Here is a 14,125-nt window from a genome sequence, read left to right on the forward strand (position 1 = left end):
AAAGATCACAATGTGTATAGCAAGAATGTTAGCTATTGCTTTTAATAAATCCAGCATTAATAAAAACTCCATTTTTTTGTACGATTATGTGCAACTATGGACTTCGATGTGAGGTACTGAAATTGACAAGGAATCCTCTTTTTATATTGGCTTGGTTATGGCTTCTGATTTTCTTACGTACATGCTATCATGCATTGAAAGCTAAATGTTTGTGGAGATAACTTCCCAAAGATAAGATAGCGAGAGAGATAAGACACCACTTGTATTCTTGTGTTATCATTATGACACTTACCCCAGAAGCTGTGCCCTGATTGTTAGGAGAACCGCTTTTTACACAGTCATCAGAGTTTGTGGATGACGTTGTGGAAGTCGGAGTCATAGGAATTTGGTGGCTACCGGTACCTGCAAATCACATGAACAAACAGGACTTGGTTTAGATAGGACATCAGTATTATGTATAAATATCAGAAAGGCTACAGGACATTAGAATCTCTGCCCTGTCATCACAACATACAGAAAAAATGTGGACCCCTAACATTGATTGTCATTTAAATAACAAAAGCAGTTATTAGTCATCATCCTCGGCTCCAGCGTTGACTCTTCACTTGGCGGTATTGATGATGTCACAACTAATGTTACCTCTGCAGACAATGACTGCACTAAGCGACTGGTGCTGCTTACCTCAGCTGAGCTTCCAAACTCAGTGATTAGCTGCAGCAGTGATATGAGTTGTCACCGTAAAGTCACCACTGCGGCCAAAACAGAGACTGGAGGAGTAGCAGAGAGGGTGAGTACAATTTTCTTTTGTTAATTTACATGACAGGTAACGTTAGAGATCCACTTTTCTAAAAGTGGAAAATCCCTTCATATATAATGATAAAATTATTCTTCAACTATGGTATTCGTCAAGCATTATTTCCTGCTACAAATTTCAGGATTTGTGATGCAGCTTCCTAATGGAGCCTCCAGTGCACATTGTGAACAGAGCATAAAAGGTTTCACACTAAGGGAAGTTTACCTTCTTCCCCTTCCATTGAATTGGAGGCTATGAAGTTGGCTGTAAACTATGCCAATAGAGAGTGTAGACCAGTGTTTCCCAAACTCCAGTCCTCGCGGACCCCAACAGGTCATGTTTTCAGGATTTCCTTAGTATTTCACAGGTGATGGAAGTATCATCGAGGCATCAGGAATTCTCTCACATAAATAACACTATGGAAATCCTGAAAAAATGACCTGTTGGGGTCCGCGAGGACTGGAGTTTGGGAACCACTGTTGTAGACAGACAACTTTCTGTCGTGGCAGCATCATGTATATATCATAGTGATACATTTAAAGCACCACTTCAGTTTTTATTTCAGCACTAGAGTGGCGCTTTATACTCACCCTCTGGCATCTTTACACTTTTTCGTCGCCGCCCGCCATCTTGTGACCGCAACTTCTGACTGTCTGGAACTCAAAAGTAAAGGTCACAAGCTCTCAATGTAAATCTATGAAAGCCAAAACAAGGCTCTCATAGACTTGTAATGAGTTGTGACCTCTGACTTGCTCCATGAAACACTAGAGCAATCCAGTAGGTCTCAAATTGCCGAAGACTGATGGGAGCGGCGGCGATAAAAGGGGAAGACAGAGTCAGTTAAGTATGAGAGTATGGTCAGGGATTTTACAGGGATCTTAGGTCAAAAGCATTTTTTTAATTTTACTGCTGGAGTGGTGCTTTAAAGAATGGAATGGCCATTCCTGATAAATCATATTAACCTATTATTATCAAGCACGCTGTACTGTATAGTGACTTGCTCACATTGCGGTTCTACCACTCTAGCTATGGGCTACTCAATATAATATAGAGTTGTTTTACACTAAAAGAATTTTTTGATTGTAAAGATAAAAATTGTAAAAGATGTACATCTAGATGTTAAAAGTGCTATGTTAAAAGTGCTAAACAAAATAAAACTAAATACTGTAGTTGTCTTATTTTATTAAGGTTGTTTTAATATATGATCTAAATAGATTTAATGGATCTGAAAGAGAATTAAATATTGGCAGTGTATTCGCAGTGCACTCCTTGATGATGTAAAATGACCACTGAAATTCAAATTGTGATAAAAATATAGTAATAGAATCACTGTCGGATACAGAAAGAAAATAGCACCTTTGCAAGAACAATATCAAGGAACCTTTGGAGCCCAAGAGCTCCTAAAAATGCAAATAATGCACTTTATTTGGAGGTAGAAATGGGCACCTTACCACTTGGGCCCCTGTATGGCCAAACAGGTTGCACCAATGAAATATTCGCCCACGAATAGAATAGAAGAGAAATGTAATCTATGGGCTATGGCTGCAGACACGTCCCTTGGAGATCCATGAGATTTTTACATTTATATAAAAAAAATGCTTGAAATTAATACAGGCTCCAAATGTAGAAGAATTTTAGGTGCAATTGCTTATAGAGATCCTTTTATGCATGTGATGTGTGACCTACCATTACTAGAGGACTTTGACTTGTTTAGATTCTTTGGCTTTCTTTTTCTAGTTTGAATTCCCTCTTTTTTCATGGCGAGCGGTCGAGGAACCTGAAATATCAGGAATGCAAAATTATTCTTTATAAATACATAAAAGAGGGAATGTCCCACTTTATGTCCGTCCAAGAGATTTACAACTGAAAATGATGCCAAAAATGTCTGATAGATGCAGCTCACACTTCTAGGAACCGCAGGGGAGGTCCTAGATGCCCAGTCTCTTCTTTTTACATTGGTGTTAAAGAGTTAACAGCTACAAAATGCTACATGCTCTTTTGACCCATTTAGAAACCATAGTAAAAGTGAAAATAGTAAGAAAAAAGTAGAACGTACCCCATGTAATTTCATGTACAAGCCACAGGCATTACACACAGGCTCGCCCTCCGTATTCCTGCGCCATAGTGTTGTAGTTGTGGTGTGACAGTTGGCACAAGACAGTCCAATTCTCCTTGAAGACGGCTGTGTATAAAAATAAACCTAAGATATAAATTTCAACTACCTAATAAGGTAATTGTTGAACTATTATTAGCTGCCACGGTCTTACATATTTCTCGTAAATCTAATGAACCATAGTAAAAAAAAGATCAATGCACCTGTGTGTAATAATACATTAAAGATGTCTTATCTCGATCTATAAAGTTAATAGTTGTTTTCAAACACCAGAGATAAAGGTCCTTATAAATGCAATAAAGAAGAGATAGGGATCGATCTGGATTCAGTAACGTAAAAGCGTCTTATGCAATCATTGAGCCACGAGTCCGGGTAAAATATGGTGCTCTCAGCACCAACGTACCCCACCATAATTTTACATGTAATGACAAACATCTGTCAACAGACAGACCCCCAAAGTGTATTGTTCTAAGGCCCCTTTATTTTGGGAAGAGAAACAATTGGGATTAGAGCATTAGAGTCTCCTGATAAATATTGATACAAAACGCATAAAGAAGTCTCAACTCCAACACCGTAAACCAGTAAAAATCGATGCAAACGTGTTTATGTTTCAGACTTTTTTTTTTCTAATCCATGTCCAATGTAAGTTCTATCAAGGTGGTGGCTTTTGGCCCGTCATAGTAATGTCATAAAGGAATAGTAGTGTAAGTAGCAGAAGACTTCTTGTTTGCTTCTATAACATTACTATAGGATGAGCTTTACACATTAATAACTATGTTGTATTTGACATAAAGTAGGCAGCTTGTTTTGAAGGGCAGAATAATAAATGCCATATGGTCAATGTGTGATCTCTTCTTAATCTGTTCTCAAACTACAAGTGAACTTTTGGCATCAAGGTCCATGGTACAAATAAGCCCTTTATTACTCTATATCCAGCCGTTTGGAGCCAAGGTACAGCAGTCATATAACAAAACTAACACAGCTTTATGAGGGCTGAGCGCACAATGGACAATGAGTCCCTTACAGATGTAAAGGTAAGTGGGTTCAATAGTGATGGCAAAGTTACAAAGGGCATATTAAAACAATTTCAGGGTAAATACGGCAATTAACATACAGTTCTTCAGTGTATATTTTCGTATGCTTTTCTATGCTGTTATCAATTTGCCATCAACTGTTTATTTGTAGATTTTGGGCAAAAGGCAGCCAAGAGAATATGGAGATCAAAACATTCTGGGTCGCTTTGCAAAACATTTTGCATACAACTAACGGATCAATGGGCCATTAAAGGGGTTGTCCTCCTTCAGATAATGTTTGACCTTGGCTGCATTTTATTAAAAACAACAATTCGCTCTGAACTCTCCTTCACCGAGTCCATGGTAATCTCCGTTGCTGCTTACATTGTGTGGCATTGTCTCCAGCGCGGTAGCCAATCAGTGAGCTCAGCAGTTCTGAAGGGAGAGTTCCGAGCTCATGGATTGGTTGCTGAACTGTTCACGTGACATTTTCCAGACATCAGGATCAGCAGTGGAGACTCACCGATGGACCTGGGGAAGATGAGTAACTTGTGGATTGTTGTTTTTTTTAACAAACTACAGGCACGGCCAAACAGTATCAGAAATGGGGCTACTGGTTTCATGCAGATGGCTTATCCGTCCCATATCCATAAGATAGGCCATCAACTTTTGACTAGAGGAGTTTCAACCTCAGAAACCTCAAGTGATCAGCACAACAAATGAGCCCCAATGAGCACAATAAATCTGACAGAACGCTTTTTTTCTACTGAAAGGGAAGTGTCTACTGATCACATATCGATAACCTATGCAAAGGTGCTGTGTATGTTTTAAAGAAGCATATGTAAAAACTTGATATTATTTTATGTTATAATTCTATCCACAAGCTTTATTAATGCTAATTACTATAAGCCGTCTTTTCCAGCCGACTCATGAGGTCTAGGCTATGAACCTATTGGTAATATCCAAGTGCTTTGGATATTCATGCAGCCTGCAAAATAGCAGCCTCCATCATGTGCTGTTCCATTTAAACCACCAAAATTATATTTTATGGATTTCTAGTTGTTTCTCTGTATACAAATATGAACATCTGTCTTAGCATGTCAGCTTTGGTTTCAAAATCTGAGATTTCTGTCACGTATCGCCTATAAAAATGGATGCTGCTACTACTACCGGCTGCAGATGGTAAAACAACACAGCCCGTAGCGCCTGATCACACCACCAGGCAAAATGTTTAACACTTTGTACAAGTGTTTTTATTATACTGGATAAACACCCTGTAAAATGTATTTATAAATTGAAAAAGTAATGTGGAATCAAATAGACTGAATACAGCTATGGCTAACCAAAACCACTGTCCTGCCTGATACCAGATCCTTTCTAGGAAAGTAACTTTTCTAAACCATTCAATAGAACTATTCCAGTAAATAAAAAAACATAGCCAAGATTTTTTTCTTCTCTAACGGCACTACTTGTACTTCCACCCGTTTGTCGGTCACACTTTGTAATTGTCATATATATGTTGTTTAGTCTCCGATTATCTTCCATTTGGACAGTAAATTTATTTGGAGCTTTTATTCTGATTTCCTCAATGCTCTGCTATAAACACCATGATACATCAGATTAGCATTACATGATGATATCTGCCTGAAGGGATGACAGAGTGATCATCCTCTCATTTATGGTTTCCTAAATGAAATAGTCGCTTATCAATATATAGTCAGAAGGCGAAACTGTGATCTTCTACATTATAACTGAGTGAACCTAGCTGTGTAATCTTCATCAAGAACTGTGATATGTGTTTAATTCCCCCTACCCATGGAGAAAGTGTGTGGTGCATGTCATGCAATTGCATCATTCAAGGAGATTTGCTAACTGAAATGGTGACCCAGTGAAGAGATCACAGACCCAATTAATTCCCAGGGGTTCACTATATGGTCACATGACATAACTGGAGCCGTACCCCATGAATTCATAGATAAAAAGGGAAAACTAAATAAGGTAATACTAGCTGAATTATATATAGTAGGGGACTAGGGACAGAATGGAGCAAAAAAATAAAAACTATTTTAAAGGGAAGATCCCTGTGATTGTGCATGAAATCAGATTTTTGTATCTATGACAAAGTATATTGTGAGATGTCATTTTTAATGGAAGTACTGGCATATAATTGCATTTGCCATATTATACATTAGGTGGGACTATTTCTAATGGCCCTCAACTTAGTCACTGAATACTCACCAATTGCCAGAACAAGTGAATAGAAAGTGTACAACACTGCTGCAGATCCTGCTTCATTACAGTCAAAGTAACTAATAATGAAGATCACATACAGGTTCAATCACATGATCGGCCTCACCACAATCTGTCACAATTTAGAAGTCTGCAGTCACATGAAATGACTGCAGACTTGGGTCCGAGCCTGAGACAAACCCTTTAAAGAGTTTGAATACTTGATTAATTTATTTCCCTGTAATGTTTGATTTTGTCTGTGCTGTACCTGCATCTTCTAAATTGTAAAAAGCAGAATAATGTTGCTGCAGTATAACAAAACTAATTATTATCCCATATGTTTACAAGTTTAAACTCCATAGCATGTAATTCACAACTGCTGGCACAGCACAGGATGGAGCCTCAACAACACAGAAGTGTACCCTGCACAAAAGTGACAGGTCTGGGACAAGTCGGGAAACCCAACACCAGGCAACCGTCCATACAGTCAGACACAACGTCCTTGATATAGTGAGGCAAATAGAGTGGACAGTGATCTATCACAATACACATTAACTCTCAATTTCTGAAATGTTAAAATTGAAAAATGCTCTAATATATATAGTATTCATCCGAGGTCATAGAATCATAGTCTAACTTCCGGTAATTACCTTTTCTGGGTTCTAATATAATTTTATTAACTTATTTCTGTTCTCTTTAACAAAATGTAACTGGTGTATTAAAATTGTTTTTAGCAAGTTTAAAAAACATTAGGAAATAATTTGCTGGAGGGGCCCCAAGATGTTGACTGCCTAGGGGCCTCTACAATATTTAATCTGGCGCTGAAACCAGGATGCAGCGGTGCGGCGCACACCGAAGACAGATTAAAACAACCTTTTCTAGACTGTGGCTAATGATGTGCATCACAATTATAATAATTATTTCTTTCAGAAATATATATAATGTGTGTAAACTCAATTGAATAAATATATCACAGAAAAATCCCCCCAAACTGTAAATGAATGAATGCAAGCATAAAGTAGAATGCTTACTTTTTTTTATTGATAACCTTTGAAACACAATTCATTTAGATAGTAATTCATTAATAGAGAAAATGGTCATGAGTATGGGGATGACATGATTCACAATTTACGTAAATGTCCCATCAATCTGACTAATAATACTGCTGAACTACCAGAACTCCGAACACTAAAACGGACTTCCAGGAGAAGTCCATGTCCGGAGTTCAGTACCGTCCGGTATGAATTCTGAACTGTAAAGTTTAGGTTCGCTCATCTCTACTTATAATAATAATGCAGGTTATAATAATATATAAGATCACTCACCACTCTCTTCTGGGGTTTGATGAGGGGTCGGCTCAGGCCATTCATCTTGCTGTACAGGCCGCAGGCATTACACAGGTAATGGCCAGTACCATCCCTTCTCCATAGTGGGGTTTGCACAGAGCCACAGTTCACACATTCCCGGCTCTCCGGCAGCTCATCCAGCACATCTGCAGGAAGAACAGACGTTATTATACACGGCACCGAGCACCAGCCTATAAAGAGCAGCCATCAATATAAAGACCAATCTCACATGACCAAGGTGATTAAAAAAATCCTTGACCAAATCTGCAGATGTCCAGCAGCTATGAGACTATAAGATGTATGTGTATTAGTATAATAAATATATTATTAAACCAGTCATTGAGAACATGATGGATCTGATGTTGTTAACCTATCTAAAACATTAAACAGGTTGTCCACTACTTTTTCATTGATGATTTATCCTTACGATAGATCATCAATGTCTGATCGGCCAGGGTCTAAGGCTGGAGTCACACACAACGATTAAAAAATCAGTCCGATTTTAACGGTGCGAAATCGCACAAAGATTTCTTGTCCAGGGATCCGTCTGTCATCCCATTTTCCGGCGATGAACCGATTTTATTCGCATCTAAGCATCAAATTGACATCCAGTGCCAATGCCTGATGCTCTTTCCTGTTGACCTGGAGAAGTCTTGCGATTTAATCGCAAGTCACACATGTGGTGCGTTTTCAATGCGATTTTTAATCGCATCCATAGACTTGCATTGGCGAATCCGATCAGAAAATCGGTGACAATCGCAGCAAGCTGCGATTGGTCTCGGTCGAGGAACGGATCCGATAAAAAAAACGGATGATGGGAGCAGCACCATAGAATAACATTGGGAAGACTGCAATGAGATTTTTTATCGCATTGCATTCGTCCGATTTAATCGCTAGTGTGACTCCGGCCTAACACCCGGCATCCCCCCACCAATCAGCTGTTATCAGTGTCGGGAGTTGTCCGCCAGCCGGAAGTACTCACTTGTGGAGCTGGTCATCTTCTGCTAGTGGCCAAGACAGGGTACTGCACATCTGCCTCCTATTCAGATCATAACAGCTGATGGGGGGGTGTTGGGCGTCGGACCCCAGACATTGATGACCTACCCTAATAATAAGTCATCAATGAAAAAGTAGTGAAAAGCCTCGTTAACTCAAATTATGGGTTCACTCAATTCTCGTTTATGTTTGTTTGACTGTGTCCTATATAGCAGGCTGGGGAAGTGAGCCTGCTCCACGCCTAACAATCATCAGCTATGTTACACATCCAGTATCTGCCTGTAACAGCATTTACTTACTTTGCTTTACTTACATAGTGCCATCATACTCCACAGCGCTTTAGGGTACCGTTACACGTAGCGATGCACCAGCGATCCCGACAACGATATGGATCGCTGGTGCATCGCTAAGTGGTCGCTAGTGAGCTGCCACACAGGCAGATCTCACCAGCGACATAGCAGGGGTCGGGACTTACCTGTCAGACGAGGCGATCCTGACGTCCTCCCGCCCGCATCCACGCGTCGCTCGTCGGCGCCACAGGAAGCGGCCCAGGCCATTCTCGCATGATCAGTGCAGGGGGAGCCGGTAAGTGTCACATGTAGCGATATCGCTAGCAATATCGCTGCTACATCACAAAATCAGTGTAACGGGCCCTTTACAGACATTATCATCGCTGTCCCCATTGGGGCTCACAATCTAGATTCCCTATCAGTACGTCTTTGGAATGCGGGAGGAAACCCACACAAACATGGTCAGAACATAAAAACTCATTGCAGATGTTGTCCTTGGTGGGATTTGAACTCAGGACCTCAGCACTGCCAGCCTGTAGTGCTAACCACTGAGCCACCAAGCTGACCTGGGCTTTCACCATTTATCAACTGCCAAAACAATGGTAATGTAAGGATAGGCTGTCCTGGCATGTCTGTGGCTGGGTTTCATAGGAAGACAATCTTTTTCTCTACTGCTGGGACTAAAAAATAAGGAATAAAAATAAAATTAAAAATAAAAACTAGCAACATTCAAATCACATCCCTTTATCCAGTTTAAAAATTAAGAAATAAAAAAACATTTTTCGTATCACTGAAAATGCTGATCTATCAGTTTATATAATATTAGATAACCTGCACAGTAAATGCTGTAAAGAGGAAAAAAATGAATTGAGACTTTTCAGTCACCGCATGTGAATAAAAAAGATGTAATATTAAGTGATCAAAACATTGTATTGTGCCCAAAAGTGATTACTAAAAAAGTTAGCTTTAAAAAAATATATAAACCTTCACATAGTTTTATATACAGGAAAGATAAAAAAAATTATGGGTCTCATAAACTGGTGAAACAAACCAGTTGTTTTTTGTTTGTTTGTTTTTACAGATGTCCCTAAACTTTTTCACAACCTTAAATAACAAAAAAAAATAGAAAACTATGTAAGTTAGGTATCACACTAATGGCGCTGACCTGGACAATTTTGTAATTTTTATTGAACACGAACACCATAAAGAAAAACTATGTTGGAATTATGTCAGGTTTTTTTTCTCAAATTCATCACATCTGAAATCTTTTTCATTAAATTATATGGTAAAGCAAAAGGTGTCATTTACAACTGCAACTCGTCCCCCAACCAATTGGGAATTTAAAAGCTATAAAATAAAAAAAAATAAAATAGAAAAGTTATGGTGAAAGAGCAAAAATTAAAATTGGCCATGGCGGAAAAGATTTAAAATTTGTCTAATTCTTAAGGTATTATACATTATTCTGTGATACATTCATATTCCATCTGATTACAATGCTGTCTATTTTATAAATTCATAGCATACCTATTTAGACATGTATGTGTGTTGGGCATCTATGTAATTGTAGTTTATGTTTATTCTACTTATCTATGTTATACATTATTATATTAAAAATGTTTATATCTATTTCTGATATAATGCTAATATACCAATATTATTTTTTCATTGTATATATATCAGAAATAAATGAACATATATATATATATATATATATATATAAAAATGAAAAATCTTATTTAATTTACCCATTGTCATAAATTATACAATATATTTTAGGTTACATATGTGACAAAAATATTTAAGTAACACAAATATTGAGATGATATTCTTCATAGGATTGTGATACAACAATATATTAGGCGAGATCTGCACAATAAAGAGAATGGAAATATCCATAGAAAGTCATCCGCTATATGGAAGGAAACATCAAGAAGAAAACAACTACTGTCTATCTATATGACTACTTGTAAATAGATACATTTTTGCTTATGGAAAAAAACATTATCTAACTAAATTAATGTGTTTTTTTTCTCTTCCTTTTTATCTTTTTATTATAATATATGACATCCTGATGTAACAGCTGACTTGTGTCAGTATAAAACAGACTTTACATCGATGATAAATCCAATTTTGGCGGTTACTGTAGAGATAATACAATTTGTTATAGTCACTGCATGTCGCAATGTATTGAACGGTTACATGGCTTCTTGTTTTTCGCCATGTGAAAGGATAAAGTGAGGAATTTTTATCATGTCTGTGTCACAGCTGTCCAGTTATCTATATAGATCAGCAGAGCCTGGCTATTACATCCAATGCTTGTGTGTTCACTTGTATGAATCTAGCCATTTATTACTTTTTGAAAAAAAATGGAAAGACTGGTGTATTTTCCGTACAAGGCAATTCTACTTTAAGATTTTGCAACTTCTAACATTGCAGAGACTTCTCAAGGACAATGGGAGTTATCTGTTACCACCTGGATGAGTCCTGGCTACATTGCACAATGAGGCGCAATGACAAATAACCTGGAATACAAGGTTTAAACTCTCAGGAGCTACAAGAAGTTGACCTTTCGAGCAGTAACAAATTCATTGTTCAATGAAACATTAACTCGAAATATGACTTCATTCAATTCTCCACAGTTTTTGTTTAAACTTCATGTATTTTATATTATATAATAAAATTAAATTGAAACACATACTTATAGCTAATATATATATATATATATATATATATATATATACTGCTCAAAAAAATAAAGGGAACACAAACCGCCTGTTGCGAATGGAATAGTGTTCCCTTTATTTATTTGAGCAGTCTATATATATATATATATATATATATATATGTACACACACACAGTATAAGTGTTCTTCCGCATGTTATCGATGCTATAAATGTTAAATCTTCATAGTGTCCCTATGTCTGTATGTTTTCTTACTAGTCATTTTTTCTCTCTAAATACACAATGTTTAGAAATACATAATATCATATACTGTATAGATAATATTTTTGTACAACCATAAAAAAAATCAGGAAAAAAAAAAGATGCAACCCTATAGTAATTTGTACTAATGCACTGCGGTTATGAATGACTTTAGTGTGGATCTACAGGATAATTGACCAATATTTGTAAACTATAAGTGGATTATTTAAAATGCCATCATCTGAGCTGAAAAGAATAAATGATTTTCTGTGATCTAAATCACTTATCTATAACTAAAGGAAAATATTTTGTTTTAAATTGTCTGCCCCCTTGATCCTGGCTGACTGTAAGAAGAATCTCTGAGGAATTTTATGATAAACAGACTGTCAGGGAGCTGCACATTAATAAATCTCTGGAAGTGGCGCTATGGTGTGCGGCCTGCTCAGCGAGGCTGGGAGGAAGAATCATTCCTGATCTATGTCCTGTCACTGTGCACCCGGCCTTCCTAGCAGATTGGGGGAAATATCAAATATACAGTAGATATTGGGAGCCTGTTACATTTTGTAGATGCCGCATTAAAACAAAATAACGTAACAGCTTCTATACGGATATGCCCATGGCCCAAATCAGAATCAGATTATTTGTCAGAGGGAGGTCAACTCTTAACAAACACGCACATGTCCCTTATATTTGAAGAGACAAATATACATATGCAGGCGGCACGGTGGCTCAGTGGTTAGCACTGCAGCTTTTCAGCGGTGGGGTCCTGGGTTCAAATTCCACCATCTGCAAGGAGTTTGTATGTTCTCCCTGTGTTTGTGTGGGTTTCCTCTTGGTTTTCTGATTTCCTCCCACATTCCAAAGACATACCTGATAGGGAATTTAGATTGTGAGCCCCAGTGGGGACAGTGATGATAATGTGTGCAAACTGTAAAGCGCTGCGGAATATGTTAGCGCTATATAAAAAAGAGAATTAAGTTATATATACACATATATTTCTCTAAAGGTTTTTTTTTTTACGCTTGCTTGTTTTCACGGACCGTTTTTGCGGGCCGTACTGTCATGATTTTTGCGGTCTCCTGCAAAAACGGGCCGCAAAAAACTTTCTCGGATCGCCATTTTTCATTGTTGTAACAAATTGGACAGAAAAAAAAGTTGATCCGCAAATACGGTGTACCGCAAAAACAAGCTACCATTGTTTTTGCAGTACCATTGATTTAAAAGGAGGCCTTGTACGTGAGCCGTGAAAAATATCAAGCAAGCTTGATATTTTTTCACGGCTGTCTATACAGCCCTCAGAGCCATACAGCGCACGGCGCTCCGATATATTTTTGCAGGCCATAGAAATCTATTAGGGCTGCAAAAACGGCCCGCAAAAACACGGCAAGTGTAAAAGAAGCCTAACTGCTTTAATCTCAATAAACAAGGAAGATAACAAATAATGTTTGAGCCTATAAATCCATATAGATACATCCTATATATGCAAATATTGCTACACCTGAAGCAGAGCTCTCTGACCTTTACATCCCTCATATACTCCTTAAAATCCCATATCCCCATCACCCTCCTAGTTGCTGATATGTTTATTAACTGTTATTATCTGGTGCCTTTTATAATTCTATGTTAACGTTACACTACTAATCCAAAAACAAGAAGGAAAAATAAATGTATATTATACTATTATATACTACTATATTATATGTATGCATAATAATATAAGCTTATTTTTCCTTTTTGTGCGTATATGTGTATATATATATATATATATATATATATATATATATATATACTGCTCAAAAAAATAACGGGAACACTATTCCATTTGCAACAGGCTGTTTGTGTTCCCTTTACTTCTTTGAGCAGTATATATATATATATATATATATATATAATATTTATATTTTTTTATAATTTTTATTTATTTTATACATATCTCCTTATTTGGACTTGTGGATAATTCAGTTTGATTTCTTTTCTTTTGTAAATTTTTTTGGTTTTATATACTAAAAAGTTTTTTAGGCCTTGTTTCCACTTTTCCAGCAATTCTTCCTGTAACATGCAACATAAATCCCCAGTTTCTATGGGCTAGTTCCCATTCATCTGGTATATCAGCTATTGTACCCAATTCTTCTTCAAGAAACTGTTCCATGTTTCATTTGTGATGCAGATCACCAGTTTTGCAGTAGAAATATTTTCTCATTAGCTGGAATCATTTGAGGCACATGAGAACCAATCATAATGTCACCGAAAAACAAAACACAGCCTTTCAATTGAAAAAGAAAAGTCTTAAAATTTACTTAAAACTGCAGAAAATAAGTCTTAACTTTAATATTAATTCCATCCCCCTTGTACATAATGTCTCATTGAGACATAACCAACCATGGTGCGCAATTGATGTATTTTTTCTGGTCGCCATGGTTAG

At 37.2% G+C, this 14,125-nt stretch overlaps 1 protein-coding gene across 3 annotated transcripts in view; it reads right to left on the reverse strand.

The window, feature by feature from the left end:
- Positions 1 to 14,125, reverse strand: part of GATA6 (GATA binding protein 6) — a 60,332-nt gene that overhangs the window by 39,326 nt on the left and 6,881 nt on the right. For all 3 annotated transcript variants that reach the window (XM_073550848.1, XM_073550849.1, XM_073550847.1), the window contains exons 3-6: positions 7,474 to 7,640; positions 2,850 to 2,975; positions 2,480 to 2,570; positions 293 to 402 (exon numbers count right to left, since the gene is read on the reverse strand). In XM_073550848.1, coding sequence (XP_073406949.1) covers positions 293 to 402; positions 2,480 to 2,570; positions 2,850 to 2,975; positions 7,474 to 7,640 — 494 coding nt within the window. The remainder of the gene's footprint in view (positions 1 to 292; positions 403 to 2,479; positions 2,571 to 2,849; positions 2,976 to 7,473; positions 7,641 to 14,125) is intronic.

Source organism: Dendrobates tinctorius, unplaced genomic scaffold, assembly GCF_039654945.1.
Source record: "Dendrobates tinctorius isolate UK_male_01 unplaced genomic scaffold, ASM3965494v1 ptg000171l, whole genome shotgun sequence".
Classification (NCBI taxonomy): domain Eukaryota; kingdom Metazoa; phylum Chordata; class Amphibia; order Anura; family Dendrobatidae; genus Dendrobates; species Dendrobates tinctorius.